Source organism: Microtus oregoni, unplaced genomic scaffold (assembly GCF_018167655.1).
Source record: "Microtus oregoni isolate MIOR12 unplaced genomic scaffold, Mior012 000070F_ref0000104, whole genome shotgun sequence".
Classification (NCBI taxonomy): Eukaryota; Metazoa; Chordata; class Mammalia; order Rodentia; family Cricetidae; genus Microtus; species Microtus oregoni.
Window position 1 is genome coordinate 2,013,056 of NW_024543977.1, and position 24,036 is coordinate 2,037,091.

Sequence of the window (24,036 nt, forward strand, 5' to 3'; positions counted from 1 at the left end):
ACCATTTCATAGTGATTTTCTTATTATGAACAAAATAGCCCCACGATTACCTTTCAGAGTATTTCAAGTTCACAAGATGTCAGATTTTTCTCTAAGTCTTAGCAGTTTCAAAAGTCATGTATCATGCCTAGAGTCACAGCCCCATTTTGGTTTTTTTTGTTTGTTTTTTGTTTTTTTTGCTATGATAGGTTGTGATTTCTCTGACCAACCAAATTGTTACAGCACTCTTAATCATAAGCAACAACTTTCCATCTCTGAATTCTCCTCAGTCTTGTCAAGAACTTCCTTTGTGCCTTCTCTACTGGTCAAGACTACCGGCCTCCCTCAGGAGTCTCTCTGAGATCATCTACAGAGGCACATCTCAACAAAACTTAGCAACTTCAACCTCTTCTCCCCTGAACTTTCAGAGTATGCAGTATGCTCATCTGACTAGACAGAAGACCAACTACACACCAGCTCTGCCTCCAGCCTCCAGTTTCCGGCCCAGCAATACAGCTGATGAAGCTGAGCCACACAGTAAACTGCTTCCTAAGTTCAGTCAGGTTTCTGCTCAGGAAAGGCTCTTGCTGTTCAACTCCTGTTCCCTCGAGGCTGTTCTTCCAAACTTCTGCAGTTTTAACCTGCTCTCCTTGCAGCCCAGGTCACACTGGATCTGTCTCCTATTTCCTGTACTTCTGCTGCTCTGGCCTCATTTTATTTTTTAAATGCTAAGTTTTCATTTCTCCTGTGTCCTGTTCTCAAGCAAGAACTTAGCCCTCACAGCCTTCTTCAGAGTCTTGGTCCACAGCTACCACTTCTTGTGTATGTACTTCAATCAACTCAACATCATCTCCCCGAAGTGCCCTTTCTCTCGTCCATGCGGCTGTGACTGGTGTTGTGTTTCTGCCAGTTCTGATGCACTCACTCGTCTCCAGTCACTTGTATTTCAGGGTTTTCTGATATGAACAAACATCCCCAGGGCAGGCATACAAACTCAGCGTGGTGACACTGCTGTCTCTGGGCATGGGTTGATGTTCTAACAAACATCCTAATTCAATCTCTGTCAAGTCCACTGTCCTCTGTAACTTCACTAATGTGCTACTTGTCAGAGAGAACCCTTCTGGCCTCCGTCCTAATGGATTTTCTGCCACAATGACAAGCTTTTCGCTGACACCTCAAAATTACCACCCCTTAATTAGCAAAGCGCCAACTCTGGTTGTCCTCAGATCTTTCTATAATAATATTTCATTTGTATTTTAATAAATAAAGCTTTCCTGAAGTTCAGAGATAAAACAGCTGCACTGATCAGTCTTACAGACCAGGCAGTGGTGACACACACCTTTAATCCGAGTAGCCACACTAGTTTGCCACAGAAACCAGGCAGTAGTGGAGCACGCATGCCCTTAAATCCCAGCACTGTAGAGGATTGTAGACAGCTCTCAGACCCAGTCTCATTCTGAGATTCCTGGAAGCAGGAGTGCCATTTTGGACTAACACAAAGATAAGAGTCAGTGGGTGGCTGTTTTACTTTTCTGAACTTCAGGCAATCTTTATTTATTAAAATACAAATGTAATGTCACTACATCTTTTTTCTGATTTGTCTTGCTCTGGCCATCATTAGACATTATCTTCCCTGGCCCCATCTTTACTCTGAGGTCCCATGCTCTCTGGATGGTTTCATTATGTCCGAGACCTAACCCTAGCATATCGACGGCTCATCTGTAAATGGCTGGTCCTCCTCAAGAACTCCAGGCTCTGTGCCCTAGTGATCATCAGAAAAGCTCCTGATCCCAAACTGAAGCCCACTCCCTGGGGACAGGAAGATGATTCCTTCTAGCATCCTTTGATTCACAGAGTTTTCATCCATTCAACCTACTCAACCTAGAAAAGCTAAGTATGACTCTCCATGTATCAGTCACCCACAACGAATACACATAATCCACCCCACCCTGCTCTTCCCCAAAGCTAGGCAAATATCACTTCAGCATGTGCTGTTTTTCCTTCCTCCGCATTAAGTCCATCAACAATCTAACCAATGTTCTCCTAAGCACTCTTTCCTGGTGTAAAAATAATTCATTCCGCCACAATCCTATAACAACTGTACACTTTCTTTCAGTACTTTAAAAGAGTTATTTTATATTTCTACCTTCCAACAGATTACAAGTTTCTCGAAATCAGGGTGTCATATGTGTGGGTCTGTATATTTCCAATAAATGCATGGCAGAAACTATTCTGAGTTTGAAGGAAGAAAACAAAAAAAGAAAAACCAAAACTTCTTGGCCTCTATTTCAACTGTGAGGGGAGTAGTGAAGAAATTAGTGTGAGGTGGTGTTGTGGAGAACACCACACAGGAGGAGAAGGAAAGAGAACATGAAAGGCAGGGTTGTTTTTATTAAATGGTTGAGGAAGTCCACTGTATCAGGCGGCATTTGATCAACACTCTGAGGGAAGTGAGGTTAGAGGCCACAATGCTTCCTTCCAGGCAATCAGTTTAGTGTCTGGCTCATGGTACAGACTGAACAGATGTTTGCTAAGTGAATATAAAAACAAGAAATGGATTTCTTAGATTATTGTGCTCAGCATTTAGCTGCACACGTCTGTTTTGTTTTCATGCCAATGAAGAGAAGTTATGTGCTAAACGTCAAAAGCAGGGGCTGTAAATCCCACAATTAACTTTTATGAAGTTAGGAATCCCATACTTTCTGTATCGGCTGGCTGGAAAGCAATCTGAAACAAGACCGGGATAATCCAGCCGAGTGGTGTCTGCGAGCCAGGTCACAAGTTACCAAACAGCTAGGAAAACACAGCTCAACCCCCCCCCCCTCCCCATTACAGGGCTGCCCAAGGCGACGGTCCTGAGAGAATGTCTGCAGAGCAGACGGTCATGCTGCAGAGACTGGGCAGACTGTGTGAACTTTGCTCATTCTTTTACAACTATATCCCTCTGCCCAGTGCCTCCAATTAGCTCTCTGAACGCTTTCATATTTAAAAAAGGGCTTAGAATTCTTAAAGATATTCTGAAATTACATCTGATTTATTGACCACCAAGTTAACTTCATGTATTAGTTTTTCAACTTTTAAAAGTTTACTCCTAAAAAGCAGATTTCTGACATTTACTTTAATCCAGCTGAATTCCCTTCATAATAGATTACCATTCTTTACCTTTAAGTAATATCAAGACTTACTTCTAAATTTCTCACCTACAGAGTCTGAGTTTCTATGTAAGTCCAAGATTTTTCTATTTTCATTATTTTCTCATACATACACTTAGTTATTTAAAATGTGGTTTCTAAATCAACCCTTGAGTTGCAGAGACTATGGGGAGTAAGAAAGGAGAGACAGAACTAGTTTTCTCACACATAGCAGATACAGACCAACAAGCAAAGCCCTGCAGCCCGGGCAGCAGTCACTCAGGAACAGCACCATGGTAGCCATCACCACAGCTGTCACCGTCCTTCCCTTTATTCAATGGTCACTGGTGCACATAAGCTCCTACTATGTGCCAGGGACCTACTCACTGAAAATTCAGCCATCTGAGGCATTTCCTGCCCTTCATAACTTTTGCTCTGAGAAGAATACAGAGGAATCATTTCAAAAATACATTGATAGCTAAGTGGAGTGGATCTTGGAGTGGATCTGTCCCTGACTTGGGAGGCTAAGGAGGGAAGATTACTTGAGCCTAGGAGTTCAAGAGTGCCAAGTCAACACAAAGAGATCCTGATTCTTTACACAAGAAAAGGAGGAACGGAAAGAGGGAAGGAGACAAGCACAGCGAGGGAGGAGGGGAGGGCAGCCATGAACAACTAAGTGTCTCCTTTGTACAATCTCATGACCAGCCTTGGCTTCATACTTCGTAGCAACAAACCTGCGCTAGCGCCACAGCGTGAACGGGCAATTCAAGAGGCAGGGATTCTCACCAAATTTACCACAAACACGAACGATCAACAAGCTGTCTCCAAGAGCAGGGATTTTTCCAGTGTATTATTAATGAACATATCTTCAATCTTCTACTAATTGTGAAACATTTCCTACAAATAGACCTTCAAAAAATTGAAACTGGCTATCACTTTTCTATTAGCTTCTAAAAATCTAGTAAAAACCATGAAAATCAAATCATGTTTTAAAAAGGAATATAGCTGGGCAGCGGTGGCACACGCATTTAATCCCAGCACTCAGAAGGCAGGGGCAGGAGGATCTCTGTAATTTTAAGACCAGCCTGGTGGAAAAGAGCTAGTTCCAGGACAGGCTCCAAAGCTACAGAAAAACCCTGTCTCAAAAACAAAACAAACAAACAAGCAAACAAAAAAAGAAAATATTTAACTGAGGCCTCGGAAAGAACCAGACAGTGATAGAATATGAGGAGAAAAGACGTCACAGTCCTGAGAAGTTCCACTGCCCCCACCTGATATCCTGTCCTCTGGGATAGCAGCCAGTGTTCTTAACAACAGAACTCTCTCTGATGATCCTCCCTCTGCTACACCGTTAGAAATGGCTGAGCATTAAAGGTACAGGGAAAAAAAACTTAAGTGCACTGTGTGTGTACGTGTGTGTGTTTTGTGTGCGTGTCTGTGTTGTGTGTCCTCTGTTCTGTGTACAATTCTGTGTTTGGTGTGTGTCTGTGTTTTGTGTGTATGTGTCTGTGTTTTGTGCGTGTATCTGTGGCATGTGTGCATGTGTCTGTGGCATGTGTGCATGTCTGTGTGTTTACCTCCAAAAAGGTATGACCAAATTACAATGTCTTAGTAGCAACAGCAGAAGCCAAGTAAGACTAGAATTGCATCTCCAAGATTACTGAAGAATGTACAAAGCAAAAATGGGGGCACTTCAATACAGCACAACAATGATATGCAGGCAGGAGAGCGTAAGTAGAGTTACCAAGCTAACTATTAGAAGAATGAAAATATATCACTTAACATATCAAGTAGAAAGCATGAAGGAAAAATGGCTTTTTTAGTCTCAAAAAGAAATTTATAAGTAAGTCTGAATCAACAGATTCTTACAACAAAGATTAAACAAAGGGCTGGAGAGAGAGTTCAGTTGTTAAGAACACTGGCTGCTCTCCCAGAGGACAGGAGTTTGGTTCTCAGCAACTACACAGCAGATCACACCATCTGTAACTCTAGTTTCAGGTGATTCGATGACCTCTTTTGTCCTCTGAAGAAATCAGGCATGAAAGTAGTGCACAGACATACATGCAGGCAAAACAAACACTTATACGCATAATAAATAAATACATATATACATAAATAAATGTAAAAGATTAAACAAATGAAAATTTTCATTAGTTATCAGTATCTAAGTTTCTAAATACGTATAGCTTGCTAACTGGCTTCATGGTCAACTTCCTCTCATGGACCACAGGAAAGCTAGACAAGGCAAAGAGCCTCACAGTCTCCAAAGGCTGGGAGGGAAGCAAGGTGTGCAGAACCAGCCTGGAAAGGATCAAATGCCTTCAGCTGGGATGGAGAGGAGGAAGAAGGCCAGGCTATCAAGCATGAAGATGCCATGCCCACATTTCCCTCTGAGAACCTTCTGCAGGTAGCAGTTCTCCAGCCATCAGATCCACTGTCCAGCTGAGCCAGCATGTCCCAGCTGCTGCCCAAAGCAAAGTTCTTTAAGAGGATTGCTCCCAACCCATCTACCGCTTGCTGGCCTAGCCGCGCCTTCCTTAAATGCAGACTTTAAGAAGTCTGAGGCTTCTCCTAACAAATCGTCCTTTCACTTTTCTGCCTTAGGGCCAGATCTGTATCGCGGCCCTCCTCTTCGATTATTTGTCCATCGTAAATCATTTTCCCTACCAATGCTCTTGCATGAGCTGCTGCTGCTCGGTGACTGCTAATCTCAACAGTCACTGAGCAGAGAAGCCAGAATCTTCAAGTAGCAAAGTCAAAGTTGATGATAATAAGCATGACAGTAGGAATAAGCTTGGTTCGGTCAGGAATACAAAGTTGGCTTAACACCTAAAAATCCAACCAATATACACACATTCATTTTATCAAAAGATGGACAGAGAAAAAGCAAAAAATGCAGACCAACTAATCTACATTCTTCAACAAGCCAAGGATTTTGTTTGGTTTTAGGTGTGTGTGTGTGTGTGTGTGTGTGTGTGTGTGTGAGAGAGAGAGAGAGAGAGAGAGAGAGAGAGAGAGAGAGAGAACGTGTAGCCTAATTCTAAAACTTTTATGATACTACATAATAAATTAAATAGCCTGGAATTTTTTTCTTTTTCTTTTTCTTTTTTTCTGTTTGTGGGTTTAATGCTGAGTCGGAGACAAAGCACCAAGTTAGTTACACCTCAGCCCAGCAAGGTATCATGAACAAATGGAAGAATACGCTGCAGGATAAAGACACCTCTCAAACCACAACAATCAAAAGCAGTGCTGTCTTGATGCAAATAAAACAACCAGGGAAACAGGAACAACACGAATGATGTGTGTCTGTAAAGAATCAGATAGTAAGTATTTGGGGCTTCGTAAGTACTTATGGTCTCTATCCTGTTCTTTTTATCTTCTTAAAAAAAAAAAAATCCTGGTTTGGAAACTATATAATAACAAGCCATGGGCCAACTCCCAGGATAGAGCGAAGTCCAGGACAGACCAACACCGAGACAGACAACTTTATGAGCAAGGCAATTTTCGCTACACAGAAATTGAATAGGTACAGACTTTACACTAAACACTGTGGGAATGAAAATAAAAATTATAGAAAAAATTTCTCTTGGTCTCAAACCACACACCAAAGCAATAATGATGGGCAAACTGAAGTTCTGATCGTGAATGATGAAACAACAGCACCTTAGGAAACCACAGTGAGCACCTTCGTGTCCAAGGGGTACAAAGTTCTCAAAGAAAACTCAAAGTGTTAAAAACAAGTATCACCCATTCAGACTGCATTAAAATAAGAAACGTATCAAAATTAGTAAGAATCTGAAAAACAAGATCAATAGACAGCCAACTGTACATAATGCAGCTAACTAATTCCTCGACTGAAATATTTAATGCCTACAAGTCGGTAATTAAAATGGACTTGAGTTTGGTTCCCAGCACCCACGTGGTGGCCCACAACCTGTAACTCAAGTTCAGAAATCTAACACCCTGTTCTAACTTCCTCAAGTACCAGGAACAAGCAAGCATGGGGCCCAGACATACATGCAGACAAAACATCCATATACAGACAATAACAAAATAATAATTTTAAAAATAAATAATGAGCAATGGACATCAACAGATATTTCTACAAGTAGGTTACACAAATGGCCAATAAACACACAGAAAGATATTATCTAAAAGTATTAATAAGTTAAATGCAAATCAAAACCACAATGAAATTTCACTTCATACCTATGAGGTTGACTCTAATATAAAAACAGAAACTTGTCAGAGAGAATGCAGAGAAATGGAGACCTCCTGCACTGCATAGGAGTATGGAAATGGTGAGGCCATTGCGGGAAAGAGTGTGACCAGCAACCACACTCCTGGGTACCCATCCAAAGAACGGAGAACGTGGACCCAAATATCACCACATATATGTTCACAGTGCACAAACAACAATAGCCACAAGTTCTATTAAGTCTAACTGTCCAACAACAGGTAAATGGATAAACGGTGGTGTGCGTGTATGTGTGCATGTGTGTGTTTGTGTGTGTGTGTGTGTGTGGAGAGAGAGAGAAAGACACAGATATGCCACTTAGTTGTTAACTTGAAAGTGGTAAATTTTATTGTAATTCATGACAAAAAATGTTTTCAAGCGAGGCATGGTAGTTTATGCCTTTAATTGTACCACTCAGGAAGCAGAGGAAAGTTCTATAAGTTCAAGCTATATAAGGAGAATTGTTTTAAAAGTTTACAAAATTCATCAATTTTGCTGTGTATTCCACTATATATCACAATTTACCTATTTATACAACAATGACTATTTTGCTCAAATTTAGTGTTGATTTTGAAAAGACAGTTATAAATAATTCTATAGAGATACTTTTTGCTCACATTTAATTTATTTTAGGTCCAAACCTAGGATTTCTCTTATCATCTCATAAAAATAAATGACAAGAACATTCCACATATCAAAAATATAACTGAACCAAAAAGAAAAGTAAATTCAGACATTAAGATAATAAATATGGGGAGGGAGGACTGGGATGTGAAAAGGGAGAGGAAACTATAGTTGGGATGTAAAACAAATAAATTTTAAAAAATAAGGAAAAAAGGGTAATATATACGCCTTGTTGCTAAACTGATGCTCAATTTTAAAAAAAGCCAATAACATGTGAGCCTGTAAAATTGAGGAAAGTTAGAGAACATGTCTGAAATGCTCTGCTGTGCCAATCAAAACTGCACCTGAAGCCAAACACGCGTGTTAGCAGTGTGTGCAATCCAGAGAACACGCGCTGTTAGCGGTGTGTGCAATCCAGAGAACACGCGCTGTTAGCGGTGTGTGCAATCCAGAGAACACGCGCTGTTAGCGGTGTGTGCAATCCAGAGAACACACGCTGTTAGCGGTGTGTACAATCCAGAGAATACGGGCAGTTAGCAGTGTGTATAATCCAGAGAATATAGTCTTCTTTCTTCTATACTTTCAAGCCTGAATTCCATAAAAGCTAAGTTCTGAGAGGCCATGGCAGAAACTGAGAGGAACTTCAGAACCCAGATTCTCTACCTCTTGCTAATTACTTAAATGGCATGCTTCGATTACATCACCTAAAACTAGAGGCAGTAACTGTATCCACCCTTGGAAAGCTGTGCTGCTAAGGATTAACTACTGTGTTGTCATTGGCACTGTTGCCTGCTCTAGCACTGGGGCCACCATCATGACCATCTCTCTCTCCTTCTTCCTAGAATAAGACTAAGACGCCTACAGCTATTCTACTAAGGAGCACTAAAAATTAACAGAAAATATACAACTAATTAATACCTATCCAGTTAAGTTAATTAAAAACAACTCAATTAAACATGTATCCTATAGGGTTCAGCTAAGGACTCCAAAGAGCTCAGTCAGAATAGCTGCATTTGAAAAGAAATGTAAATGTATTTTTCACACTCACCACCAAATCTCTGGCTACTGACCTGCCCAGAAAGAAAAACTTGTAACACAATTTCAGGTCCATATTTTAGCTACATTATTCTGAAAGAATGTGTTTTCAGCATGTTAATAGAAATGCTAGCATGAAGTACACCCCATTTTCTCTGCTTTCTAAGCCTCTTTTCATCACTCAAACTGTGTTTCACTGAAGCACACTTGTTTCCACACCCAGCTCTGAGGTGTTCTGCACTCAACAGCTCACTGGTCTGCTTCAGTTCCCTCCCTGGAGATTTAGGAGTGTCACAAAAAAGAGGGCATGGCGAGGGCTGGACTGCCACAGAGCGTAAGCTCATGGACACAGAGTCCAGCTTTCCTGGACAGACTCTTCCATAGGCCGTGGCTGCCCCGCTGCTGCTGTGTCTCTCTGGCATGTTTATGGCCAGTGCACACCATCCTTTGCATCTGGCCTGTCCTGGGTCTTGTCACTGTTGGAACACACCAGTACAGATTATAGAGCTATTCCATCAGGAAAAAACAAATCACAAATGTCACAACTGAGACTATTCCCACAACTCCCAGGTACTCCACACTATTATTAACAGGCTAGAACAATGGAAATAGAATGGAACTAAGAAAAGGAAATGACAGCAACAGTCAACCTTATTCTCGTGTGATTATGAGTATTTACTCCACAATTTTAAAGGGCAATAGGGCATCAAGATGATACCAATTGTCCAAAACAGCTATTCTCTCCAAAATAGTCCCCACTTATAGGGTCTTTTCTTGTACTGGGGATGCAGCATTAGGAATAACTGTGCTGGGGGATGCAGCATTAGGAAGAACTGAACTGGAGGTGCAGCATTAGGAAGAACTGTACTGGAGGTGCAGCATTAGGAAGAACTGAACTGGGGATGGAGCATTAGGAAGAACTGTACTGGGGATGCAGCATTAGGAAGAACTGAACTGGGGATGGAGCATTAGGAAGAACTGTACTGGGGATGCAGCATTAGGAATAACTGTACTGGGGATGCAGCATTAGGAAGAACTGTACTGGGGATGCAGCATTAGGAAGAACTGTACTGGAGGTGCAGCATTAGGAATAACTGTACTGGGGATGCAGCATTAGGAAGAACTGTACTGGGGATGCAGCATTAGGAAGAACTGTACTGGGGATGCAGCATTAGGAAGAACTGTACTGGGGATGCAGCATTAGGAAGAACTGTACTGGGGATGCAGCATTAGGAAGAACTGTGCTGGGGATGCAGCATTAGGAAGAACTGTACTGGGGATGGAGCATTAGGAAGAACTGTACTGGAGGTGCAGCATTAGGAATAACTGTACTGGGGATACAGCATTAGGAAGAACTGTGCTGGGGATGCAGCATTAGGAAGAACTGTACTGGGGATGCAGCATTAGGAATAACTGTACTGGAGGTGCAGCATTAGGAAGAACTGTACTGGGGATGCAGCATTAGGAAGAACTGTACTGGGGATGCAGCATTAGGAACAACTGTACTGGGGATGCAGCATTAGGAAGAACTGCACTGGGGATGCAGCATTAGGAAGAACTGTACTGGGGATGCAGCATTAGGAACAACTGTACTGGGGATGCAGCATTAGGAAGAACTGTACTGGGGATGCAGCATTAGGAAGAACTGTACTGGAGGTGCAGCATTAGGAAGAACTGAACTGGAGGTGCAGCATTAGGAAGAACTGAACTGGGGATGCAGCATTAGGAAGAACTGAACTGGGGATGCAGCATTAGAAAGACTAAGAACCACTGCTTTAAAGGAACTGTATGCTAGGGATGTAAATTCATTGTAAAAACAGCCTTGTGGAGCAACACTGCTGAAGCATTCTCTTTGTTTTCCAGAACAGGGACATATACGATACTCTGTCCTCCTACTGAATGCAAACAATACAGTGTTTTTAACAGACGATGTGTATTTCTAACTATTACTATTATTACTTGATTCTTTGGCTCTTAGGAAGCTTAGGAGCAAACTCAGCTTTTCTTTTTATAATGACACACAGAACATATTTATGTACACTGAATCTCCTGTCAATCAAATTAATGTTTTTACTCAAAATCTATCAGTTTCTTTGAGAATCTCAAGTGTTTGGATCATATTCACCCTCTCCCCATACTCTTTTTACAACCACTCTCCTTTTCCTACCCATCCAACTTTGTACCTTTTTTTAAATTAACTTATTTCTTACTATTTAATGGCAACATGGTATTTCTGTATGTGGACAATCCATTTTGAATAAGAGTATGTATAAAATGGGTGGATTACCCTCTATCTACATGTTACTATTCCTCTCCAAATTTCTTTCTCTGAGCCCTGGCCCCTGCAGGGATTTCCATTAATTCTTCCCATTCAAAGCACTAACTACATCCAATTAGTTCAAAGGCTGCGGCAGATCCATCACCATCCACACACGGCTTCCTGGTTATATTTTTCTAGATTTATTAGGCATGTATATTCCCCGTAACAAGCTACGTTGCCATATCTGCCCCAGCACATGGGCCTGGGACATGGTGGGAAGATGACAGAGCACTCAAATGCCCTTTGCTCGCACCGGTACTTGTTCCTTCACTGTCCCTGCTCCTGTCACAGCAGGAGTGTTTGGAACTCATCCTAAACCCTAGTGCATAACAGATGGTGACAGGAGAGCCCCATCCTGCACAGGTGACATCTATGATTCCTGCTACCTGGCCTACACCCTCGGATTATTTTGGACAATAATGAAAGAAATTATTTCCTTTCCATGTTAACCCTAAACATGACAAAGCAGGCTGTTGAGACACAGACATGACGAAGATCCAATAAGGCTATGTGGCGTAGATTCAAATGAAATTACTCAGCTGGCAGGGGGAGGGGAGATAGCACTGTTAGTACCCATACGTACATTAAAATAAAAAAGTCAGGCAAAAGACACAGAAAGAATATTCTGTATTGTTCTACTTGACAAGAAATTCCAGAAAATGCAAAATTCTCTATTGATGAGAAACCAAACGAGTTACAAATACACAGAAATACATAGAATACACAGAAACTTTCCAAACTGATGGAATGCATATTTTTAAGTCATATCTTGATGGGAAAGGAAGGTTCATGGGTTACATATTTATTAACTCTCATATAACATATACTTATATTGGTGCAAATGTGATATTATTGGTAAAAGCACATTAAACTTGAACTGGTAGTAAGAAAACAGACAAACCAAGTGAATAAACATCCTTCAAGACAAAAACTAGCAGAGTCTCAACAATGTTGAGGTCACAAGTTACAAAAAGAACAAAGGAGAGAAATAAAGACTGAGATTTTAAGGAAGAATCATAACTGAATGCAAAGTGGGATTCTAGAATAACAAAAAACAAAACCAACATGACAGTGGAAAACTCAGCAACAATGAACGCCTGTAGCTAATATACTAATACTTATCAATGTTAATTTCCTAGTTATGCTCACTGTATCACAGTTATGTATACTTCTAAGAAGCAAGCCTCAGGGCTGGAGAGATGGCTCAGAGGTTAAGAGCATTGCCTGCTCTTCCAAACGTCCTGAGTTCAATTCCCAGTAACCACATAGTGGCTGACAACCATCTGTAATGGGGTCTGGTGCCCGATTCTGGCCTGCAGGCAGACACACAGACAGAATATTGTATACATAATAAATAAGTAAAATATTAAAAAAAAGAGTAAGAATAGAAGAACCCGAAGCTACCCTTATAAAACACAACATGCTCCTCCTGTCCTGAAAGGACCACTAAGTTTACAAAAGTCCTCAGACCAAAATAAAAACTGTACATAATATCCTTAGAATTGTGCTGCATAAATAATGAAAGCGTTAGTGTTCAAATTCTGACGACCAAGTGATTGAATTCCCAAAGCCCTGGAATGAGAGCAAAGGATAGTCAACTCCCATGATTCTCACACCTAAAAGCCAGTCTACATTTGAAATCACTTTAATTAACACCATCCCCAGAACAGCAAGAATACACAGAGGAACGTGTATATTTAGAGAAAAAGTAAACATTTTACGGCTTACCTCCTCTGTTTCCATTCTCTTCATCCTACAAAATAAAACAAATACACATATGAGCACAATAGTGAACTGTTATCTGATCACAGCCATACTTAAAACAAATTATTGGTATATAATTAATACCAATTAGAATCTTACTAAGCACCTTTGTCAGAAGACTGGAGTTTTCACAAGAAAAAAGGCTGTGGGTGAAGCCAGGTTAGGAGCAAAAAAATCAACTAGCTCTGAAATATGTGGGGGCGGGGTGCATCACGGAGACACTCAGGCGGAAGTACCACAAAAGCAGCCAGAGAGATGAGACGCTACTGTACTACAGGGACCTTCCGTGAGCGCTCATGGGCTACGACAGGACACGGAACTAACCACTACATGGTTAAGTTCCTGTACGCAATTTGAAAGGTCATCTGTTTGGTGTCTTTAGGCTCTTGCTGCCACGCTGCCTTCTAGCTAAGAAATTAGCAAGCAACTTTCAAAAGCTCGTATGAAAAAACACATCAAGACAAGTACTTGCTGAGCCTTGACAGAATCAAAGCTACCATGCACTGTAGAAAGGAAAGTGGAGCTCTGGCTGAAGGCTAGTGATTTATTACATAACTCTTGACCTTTATTTTGGCTGCCCAAATGTTTTTCTTCTTCTTGTTATAAGCTCTGTTCTGAGACTAATTGGTTGCCAGCTAAGTCACATAATAGAGACATTGTTTTTTAATCAATCGGACACTTTCTAAAAACTATATAACACTAAAAATTATTTTAAATTCTTTTAAGACTGGGAGTGTAGCTCAGTGATACAGTGCTCGCCTAGCAAGTGTCATGTATAAGGCCCGAGGTCTACTTCCTCAGACACACACACATGCACACATGAACGCACACATGCACACACACAGACACACATGCACACACACAGTCTTTGAGTGAATTGATAAAATTTCAATATGAAAGTGGAAAATACTCTAATGTATATTTCCCAGGGAAGGAATATAAAAACAGACCTATATATATGAATGTCTGCACCAAACCCCAGCATTACATGGCTCTACCAAGCATTACTGTCTATCAGTTCCATTCCCATTGCTTCATGCTGCAAAGTCACCATGCCCACCGTGAGCAAGGCACTGCTGGGGTCTCACAAGTGCAATGCTCAAGGTCACAGAGCTCATGAGGGACAGAGATGGGGATCAGACCAGATTCTTTCGACTCCACAAACACTTTCCAATACAGATATATTTTTAACCTGTGCTAATTATTTTATAAAAATTATATTATCTATATGCTCGTTGTGAGCTAAATGAAACAAACAATCACACGGCTCTAGCGTATGTATCTAGTGAATATGTAAGTAATATTTATTAGAGCTTTTAAGATCAATAACTTCTTAAAGCAGCTAGACAATCGCTATACAGACATTTTAGGAAACATGACTAATAATATTAAGTCCAATGGCAGTAATTATTCATAACCTTTGAGATATTCAGTGCCTTTAAAAGACTATCCTGTAGTTCATTTTCTTGGAAAGAGGTATTTAGGGAAATGAAGTGAGGGTCCAGGTGTGCTTGCACACCTTTAATTCTAGCTCTCTGCAGACAGGAGGAGGCAGAGACCTGTGAGTTTGAGGCTAGCCAGAGCTACATCTCAAAAACTGAACAACAGCTAAAAAAAGTGTGATCTCTAGATACAACTGGATATTATCTTTATATGTCTTTAATCAATACATTAGCCAAGTTCAAATTCCAGACCCACTCTACCTATAGGACTTAACCCAGTTCCCATGTCTGTGACACGGGGCTAATATACTTGTAAGCTAGCACTAGTAATGGCAGGGAAGAGTAATGATCACAAACATGTTAACTGCAGCTAAAATCATTACACGCTGACCCGTTCAACAGGAGCGCTCTCGACTGAAGCATATTCGTGCAGCTTACACCTGTGACTGTATTTCAAAATTCTGACTTACCATCATGATACAATGGAAAGTTAGCAATTTCTAGTCTTATTAATTTTCTGAAATCACCAGCATATTTTAACCATCAATTGCCATAATCTGCCCAGAGCCTACAGACTTTTTCTAGATGTAGGGAAGTCACACATTATGAAGAGTAAAAATGAAGCTTAGAAGTCACCAAAAAATAGATCTAGAGTTCAGAATCAGTATATTTCAGAAATTAAAGTTTGCTATAGGTTTAAAAAATACATAAAAAAGATTTTAAAATACAAATATGTCACTCATTTTAAGATAGAAAAGAGGGGAAGGGGGAGGTGAGAAGGGGAAGAGACCAGAGGGGATGGGATTCTCTTACCTTATATGAAAACTGAATGGCAGACTCTGGGGGATAAACGATGAAGTGTCTCAAGGTAAAGCCAAACCCTTGCGACGTTCTCTTCAACATAACTGTTTTTGGACCTGGCCAGGAGAACGGTTCATCTTCAGATGGTGACACGGTTTCACTTTGTTCTTTTCCATCTTTATTTTTTGACACCTAAAGTGCAAAGATATGTACCACTTAACTACAGAACACAAGTACAAACACAATACCTGAGTATAAATATGAACTTTATGGACAGGTCGTGTATTTGCTGCTAGAGTTAAGTGAATCACAATCACCAAAATCACAAAGATGTGCATACGTGCATGTGTGTGAGCATGCGTATAATGCATGTACATGTGTGGGCACCTCTACATGCATACTGGGGCCAGAGGGTGTCTTGTGTCTTCTACCATTCTCTGCCATATATCTTTTGAGACAGGATCTCTTGTTGAACCTGGAGTTTACAGTGTTTGGCAAGGTTAGGACGGCAGGCAGCAAGGCCCAGTATCCTCACAGGGGATGACCTGCTCATTGATGGCGTTAAAGGTTCATGCAGAGCCTCTCCCAGCTTGTCAAGTGAGTGCTGGGACCTACGCTCTGGTTCTTTATCTTGAACAGCAACACTCTTACCTCTGAGCCATCTCTCCACCACCACCCTCAAACTAAAACTACAAAAAAAAAATTATATTATGGAAAATCAATGAGCAAGAGAGAATTCCTGAAAATTACCAGCACAGTAAGTAAAACTAAAAATGTCACAGGAAAACGACACTAAGAAAATCCCACAACACACAAAGGGTCAAAGGAGAAACAATGAAAGAGAGGCAGAACTCTCAGCACAGAAGGAGAGTAAGCCATATGGTCCAATGCAACAAATATTAGAAAACTAGCAAAGCCCTCAGCTCTAAGCCTGAATTACATATGCACAGAGATCACAATCCTTCCAAGATTCTGGCTTTTGAGGTCCCTTGACCTCTGCTCTTCAGCCTTTTCCTGACCAAGACTAAAAATCCTTTACAGATTAAACCAAAAACCTCACTCATTACCTCTTAATTCCTGTTGTTCCCGAAGTCTGAACTCTTAACACTGTGCCTCACCAACCACAAGTCTTCACGCTTCTCTTAAAGAGGCTTTGATTTACCTACTCCCTTGATGGAGGAAGGTCATTGGTTAAGTAATAAAGAAACTGCTTGGCCCCATAGGTTAAAACATAGGTGGGAGGAGTAAACAGAACAGAATGCTGGGAGGAAGAGGAAGTGAGCTCAGAGAGACGCACACAATGACGCTCCGACCCAGGATGGACGTAGGCTAGAATCTCCCTGGTAAGCCATCTCGTGGGCTACATAGATGATTAGAAATGGGCTAAATTAATATGTGAGAATTAGCCTAGAAGAGGCTAGATAGAAATGGGCCAAGCAGTGTTTAAAAGAATACAGTGTCTGTGTAATTATTTCGGGGCATAAGCTAGCCAGGCGGCCGGGGTGCTGGGGACACAGCCCCGCCGCTCCTATTACAACACTCCCTTAACCTTAGATTCTTCAGAACTCCTCACTGCTACCTAAATGGCCCAGGAGGAATCGGCATTGCCAGTTGGAAGCTTTAGCCTTTCCAGGTGAACACAGGTGGAGAGAAACAAAGCCAAGCTGGTGGCGTTCACTTGAATGTCAGACCCTGCAGTACGGTCACTCAGATACCTGACATCTTGTCTCCTCATCCTAAGCGGCTATTTCATCCTTTCTCCCTCACCCTCACTGGAAGACAATGACCTTACCAGGGTTTCACAGTGAGAAAACAGAGCTATAAAGAGAACATAATCCCCTGGCATTTACCTACCCACTTCCCCCATCTTTTCCCGTCCTCTCTCGTAATGATAATGACTGAAGTCTCTGTTCTCCTAATGCCTTATAGCTTTGTAATGGCCCCATCTCCTATATTCTCTAAGACTTCTATCATGAAAGCATGTTGGATTCTGTTTCTTCATCTACTGAGATGACTATGAGATTATTGTCTTTAAGTCCATTTATGTAGTTTATGACATTTATTGTCTTGAATGTGTTGAACCAACCCTACATTTCAGTAATAAAGTCAACTTGGTCATAGTGTATAACCTTTGTGATATATGTCTGTTTTCTGTTTGTAAGCTATTCTATTGAGCATTTTTTCAGTCTATAGTCATCAGAGATATGGGCCTGTTGTTTTCATTTTCTGTTGTATCTTTACCTAGTTTTGGTATGAGGATGATGCAAGGTTTACAGAAGGATTCTGAGTTCTCCTTTTCTCATAATATTCCCTTTTCCCTTATAATATTCTCAATTTCTTTGGTGCCTACTGTAATGTTTTCTTTTATTAATTCCGATTCTATTAATTTGGATCCTCTTTCTTTCTCTTAGTTAGTGGGCAAAGGGTCTGTCAATCTTATCTTCTCAAAGAACCAGCTCTTAAATTGGTTGATTCTTTGCATATTTTTCTTTGTTCCTATTTCAATGAATTCCTGCACTGACTTTTATTGTTTTTTTGGCACTGACTAGGTTTAGATGTGGTTTGTTCTTGATTTCTAAATTTTTGAATTACATCACTAAGTAGCTTATTTGTGATTCTTTAATGTAGGTACTTAAAAAGTTATCAATTTTCCTCCCAGTTATCTATGAGTCCCACAGTTTTTGCTGTATTATATTATTGGTTTTCATTTAGTTACAAGTTCATTTTTATTTCTTTCTTGGACCCATCCATCATTTAGATTACTCTCTATGAGTTTATATATTTATTAGAGATTTGGTTGCTGTCGATTTTAAGTTTTATTGCACTATATCCAATATAGTAGTTTTGTTTGCCTTTTACTTTGTAAAGATTTGTTTTGTGCCCCAGGATGTGATCTATTTTAGAAAAGCTTCCATGTACGGCTGGGTAGAATGTGTATTCTTTGGTGTTTGGGTGGAATATTCTGTGGATCTGACAAATCCATTTGATATATGATGTCAACTAATCCTGATGCTTCTATTTTTTTGTCCATATGACCTGTCTTTCAGAGAAAGTGACGTATTCAAATCACCCACTATTAATGGATTGATACTAATCTTTGTCTTTCAATTGGTAGTACAGGTTTTTTTTTTTTTGGTTTTAGTACAGCTTTTTAACAACACTGATTGCACAAGAGTTTGGTACATATGTACCAAATTATATTACATATTTAATGTAACCATTTCCTTCATTAGAATGAAGTTTTAGTTTAAGTTTGAAGTCTAGTCAATCAGATATTAGGGTAGGAAGACCTGCTTGCTTCCTACCAGATTTGATTGGAGTATTTTTGTCCGTCCTTTTGCTAAGGTGGTGCCCATCTTTAAAACTAAGATGTTTCTTGTAAACAACAGATAATTGAATTCTGCTTCTTGATCCATCCAGTTTGTGTCTTTTGATTGGAGAACTGAGGACATTAATATTTAAAGCTGCTATGATTGTAATCTGTGTTCATCATGGTCATCATGTTGTTGACTTTTGGTACTGTTTGTGCTCTCGCTGGTACTTTGTGTTATAGTAATTACAGCTTTGTACTTCTCTCCCTGGTCTCTACTATGCTCATTTCTCTCTCCAGCCCAAAATAATGCTTCCTGTATTTTCTTACTGTTTTTTTTTAATATAAAAATCTTTTTAGGCTATTTATACAATGGAAAGTTTCCTTTCTCCTTTAATTAAGGCAGATAGTTTTGCTAGGCTTATTAGTCCAGGCTAGCTGTTGTAGTCTTTTAGGATTTAGAATGCATTGTTCCAGGCTCTTCTGGCTTTCAAATTTCCTAAATGCAGTGAGTTTATGTGTGTGTGTGTGTGTGTGTTTGTGTGTGTGTGTCTGTGTTTGTGTGTGTTTCTCTTGAAGTTTTAAGTATACTTTCTTGGTTCTACATACTTATTGTTTTAACTATGATATGCCATAGGGATTTTCTTTTCTGGTCTTGTCTACTTGATGTTCTGTGTACTTCTTGCATTTGTATTGGCGGAAAGTTTTCTTCTATGATCTTATTGAAGATCTGATCTATGCCATTCTTTTCAGATTCTTATCCCTCCTCTGTGCCTATAATTCATAGGTTTGGTTTTCTTCATGGTGTTTTTTAATTTTCCTTTTTTTAATTTTTGCTTCATATTCCTTGTTTATTTGGTTTAGATCTTTTACTTTGTCTAAGAGTCCTGCTAATCTATCTTGTGCTTGATTCATTCGACTTGTAAAGTTTTCCTTTTGAAATTTCTAGTTGAGTTGAGTTTTTCAATTCCACCTTCATTTCAGTTTGAATCTTCTTCAGTGTTTCTATTTCCTTCTTGAATTTTGTTCTCAGATCCTGGATTGTCTTCATCGTAGCCATCAGCCTTGTCTGTGTCTTCTTGGATTTCACTCAGACATTTCTTTTCCTTAAGTTCTTTCTACTTAATTTCATTGAGTTGCTTCTTTCTGCCATATTTAAATTCCCTGAATTCTTTGAAGAAGTTTATGGTTGTTCTTTTAAATTTTGTGTCCTGGGGTTTTTCTAGGTGATTCTCATTGGCAAACACTTCTTTAGGACTGGACTGGTAGTTCTGGAAAGAAGATATCAGTTTGATCTTTCATATTTCATTTTTCGGTGAGATCTGGGCATGTGGATTTCTTTTGTTAGTCCTAAATCTTATATAGACAAAGTAGGTTGTGGCAGATGAGAGGATCTGTGTGGAAGACCAGGCTAGGCCCTGTATAGAACATGGATGATCTGAATTGTGGATGGACGGAAAGTTTAGAATGTGGTGCCAGAGAGACTAGGGGTAGATGGCGGGCGGGAAGGGTCCTGGAAGAAGACTAGAGGTTGATTGCTGTGCAGGCAGGAGTGGCTGAACTAGTGGAACCTGGTGTAGAGCAGGTCAGACACTGGAAAAGAATGTGGGAGACCTGGCTGGATGAAGAGGTTGGCTGCAGCATGCGAGGGACAATTTACAACCAACAGGCTCATGTCCCAGAAAAGTGCAGCACTCCCAGAAGACTCCTTGTAGGCTGAGGTGCCAACAACCCCACCCCCACAGTAAATCCATTGACTTCTTCAAACTCTTTTCTTTGGGTAACTTCATTTAGTATCGTGTGCTCAATACCAAATAGGTATCTATTGTTTGAGCATACCTCCAATCCAATTGGTAACTTTAAATGTCTGAGTTGTTGATAAGATTTTGCTTTAGATTATAACTCTAAGCTTACTCCAGCAATTTAAAAAATGTAACCTTATCAAATAGCAAATACTTACAAATGCTGACTCTCCTTTTCTATTATCGTCTATTAACAAATCTATTCCATAACGATTTGTTTCATAAGGATGTGAGAAGATAAGACAGCAGCAAGGCAATGTAACTAAGTAACTGGAATGTGACAGTAATATGTAATGTATACAATTAATGACATGTTTACATATTGGCAATAAACAACTGCAACTTGATAATTAAAAAGATGTATCAACCATGCCAGAGAGATGGCTTGGTGGTTAAGAGCACCTTGAGAAGACCTGCATTTGGTTTCCATCATCCATGTTGGCCAGCTCACAACTGCCTATAATTCCAGCTCAGGGGATCCTACACCTCTGAAGAGGGTGTATGATCATTTGCATACACCCACACACAAACATATATGCACAAAAAAAACAGACATATCAACTAAAATGGCTCTGAGCTATGAGATGACAAAACATTCCCAAGACCTAAAACTGAAGGTACAAGTCTAAAACATTACTACTGAGACACTGAAAGACCATGTACTAGATGAAGAACATTCTTCTTAGGAGATTTGGCAATGTTACCCTATTAACTCTAGATGTATTTATAGACTTAGATTTGTATATTGATTCAAAGCAATTTCAATTAAGATCTCAGGACACTTTTGCACGAAGACATACTGTTTCTAAAGCTCACCGGATCATGCTCTGAAGAAGAAATTTCCTACACTTATGTTCTATATTTTTTTTTTAAAAAAAGATTTCATCAAAATCTGTTGTTTGAAACGTGAAAATAAAAGGACAATTTGTTGAAATTGTATCTCTATAAATGGGATCTCATCAAAAAGTAATGTATGGAACATAAAAATGACTTTAGAAATTCAATAATTAATAAATGAGCAGAATATCAAAGTATACCTCACTAAAGAAGCTAAGAAATGTTCAACATTGTGACTGGACCATTTCCTGTAAAGACCAGCCCGTGTTGGCTATGAGTCACTTGGACCTCTCACACAATGCTATTGCAAACCTAAAATGGTACTTATATTTTGTACAACTATATGGATTCATAAAGAGTTAAATATGTATTTTTGTGTGGTACAGCCATTTGCTCAAGAGGAAGCTCAGGTTTTTATGTCAATATAAAAACTTACACAGAACTGTTCACAGCAGTTTTCATCTGTTATAAACTGAAAAATATCTCAAAGGTTTTGAAACAAAGATAAACTATGATACATCAATCACTATTTAGCAATGAAATGAACTCCTGTATATGTAAGTATCTATTAATTGCACTAAGTCTGAGGCCAACCTGGGATACAGCAAGACCTTACCTCACGAAATCTTCAACCGAACAATGGAATCCTGAGTCCCAGCTAGAGTATGTTCTGCGTCCATGTCTCATCTCTTCTAGCCTGTAATCTCATAATCTTGTTCTTCAGTCTAAACTGGGATTGTTAAAGATCCTTTTGGACTCAGTTTTAACACTCTAAAACTGACCTGTACATTAAATTCATATTTCATATGATATGAATAGAATGTTCTTTTGATAGTCTCACAACCTCAGACATATTCAAGCTTTCTTTTCAATCACACAGGAACCTCTACAGATCATGGTTCCTCCTCTTAAGCCTCTGACTGGCCTTGTTACATCTTAATTTACTACATTCTTTCTACAAAAGAAGATGGATAAGTGTAAGCAATTTCACTTTGCCCTCCATGAACTAATTTTTTTTAACAGCACATAGCTCAGTTGTTTCAATTATTCCATCAACCCAGAACAACACATCCAAGCCCTTTCAGTCTCTGACCTTTCCCCTGTAGGAAAGAAGGTTATATTTTCATTGGCCTGTATACAAAGGAGATAAAAAGAAACATACACGAGTGCCTCTTTCACTCCTACATACCCACAGTGCCTTTGATCTTCTGGATTTAGTAACAAAGGCAAACTGTGGGCTGTGAGTAAAGAAGTCAGCACTCACAGATCCCTCCAGTTAAGAGACTCTGGTCAGCGTCTCCCCAGACATCTCATTTCCCAACCACCACTGACCGCTAACTACCTGAGAGTGAACAAAGGTAAGAAATGATTGGATATAAGAGACTAAATTTCTGTCGACTAAGAACTGCGATTTCATTCCCTTAAGAGACTTTATAACAAGGTCATTTGATTGACAACATTCAAAGAAACTAAAAGATAACAAACACTTCTATAAAAATTAGAATAATTAGACAAAGCAAAGTAAAAGAAGGCTGAGATAGAGTGTAAGGGGAAAACACCAATCAAAAAAATATAAAAGGAATTGTTTTAAAAAACGGAGGTAATGGCATGATGGAACTTTCTAGATTAATGGAAAAGTTCTAAAGGAGTGTGGTAAACTTTTACACACACCAATGAAATGCGCATTCACAGTGGGTGAGTTTCTTTTATTTGTAAATCATTGTGGTAGCTTCTTAGGGTAAAGTGTTTGCCTAGAACATGGAAAGCTCTGGATCAATGAGAGAAGAAAAGGAAAGGTGGGAGGAAGAGGAGATAGGGTTGTCTTACAAGTGAATATAACAGGACAGAATGGTTATATACATAACAAGTATACAGACATTTCCTTTTATAGTTATTTACACTTAACACAAAATGAAGTCAGTTTCCTGGTGCATCCCAGGATGCATTCCTGAGAAATCATTCTGTATTCTATTTTTCGTGAAAGGCCGTCACAGAAATCCTAGAGTGTGCCTAAGTCAGTCAACGTGCCTACAGTCGGCTGGTCAACATGCCTACAGTCGGTCGGTCAACATGCCTACAGTCAGTTGGTCAACATGCCTACAGTCAGTCAATGTGCCTACAGTCGGCCGGTCAATATGCCTACAGTCGGTCAGTCAATGTGCCTACAGTCAGTCTGTCAGTGTGCCTACAGTCAGTCAACATGCCTACAGTCGGTCGGTCGGTGTGCCTACAGTCAGTCCTACTGACAAAGACTTGTCCTCTTATAACCCTTACCACAGATCACACAGCGACTTAAAGGCAGTGTCTGCTTACAGAGCCTGATCTTTTCATGACCAACCTCTTCTGGTAATTTTACTTGCTGAGAAAACACAAAACAGTGATCTTCTTTTTATGTCCTTGAACTATTAACTTTCTGGTTGCACCTTTCATCTGGCTCAGTGCTATTTTGTTGATGTTTCTAGGATATGGCACAGGGGACATTGCACTCAGAACTAAACTCTCTGAACTGGATCCTTGGGTTACAGCTCTAGGTTGTGGTTGGCAAACTGCTTGAAGCATGTCTGTGCCTTGGTTCTGAGGATGATAATGGAAGTTATAGCACTAATTCAAAACCCCATCGTCTCCCACTACCTAACACTTTATGAGTACTTTTATGACAGCAGAAGTAGGAAATGTCCTACTTCACGTCATAGGATTCAGGAAAACCAGAGAGTGCCTGAAACACTACACTTAAGACACTGTGCCAGGTGTGTG

General features: G+C 39.9%; 1 protein-coding gene across 9 annotated transcripts in view; it reads right to left on the reverse strand.

Annotated features, from left to right (window-relative positions):
• Nucleotides 1-24,036, reverse strand: part of Arhgap21 (Rho GTPase activating protein 21) — a 123,779-nt gene that overhangs the window by 53,529 nt on the left and 46,214 nt on the right. For all 9 annotated transcript variants that reach the window (XM_041641596.1, XM_041641601.1, XM_041641600.1 and 6 more), the window contains exons 3-4: nt 15,346-15,525; nt 13,055-13,079 (exon numbers count right to left, since the gene is read on the reverse strand). In XM_041641596.1, coding sequence (XP_041497530.1) covers nt 13,055-13,079; nt 15,346-15,525 — 205 coding nt within the window. The remainder of the gene's footprint in view (nt 1-13,054; nt 13,080-15,345; nt 15,526-24,036) is intronic.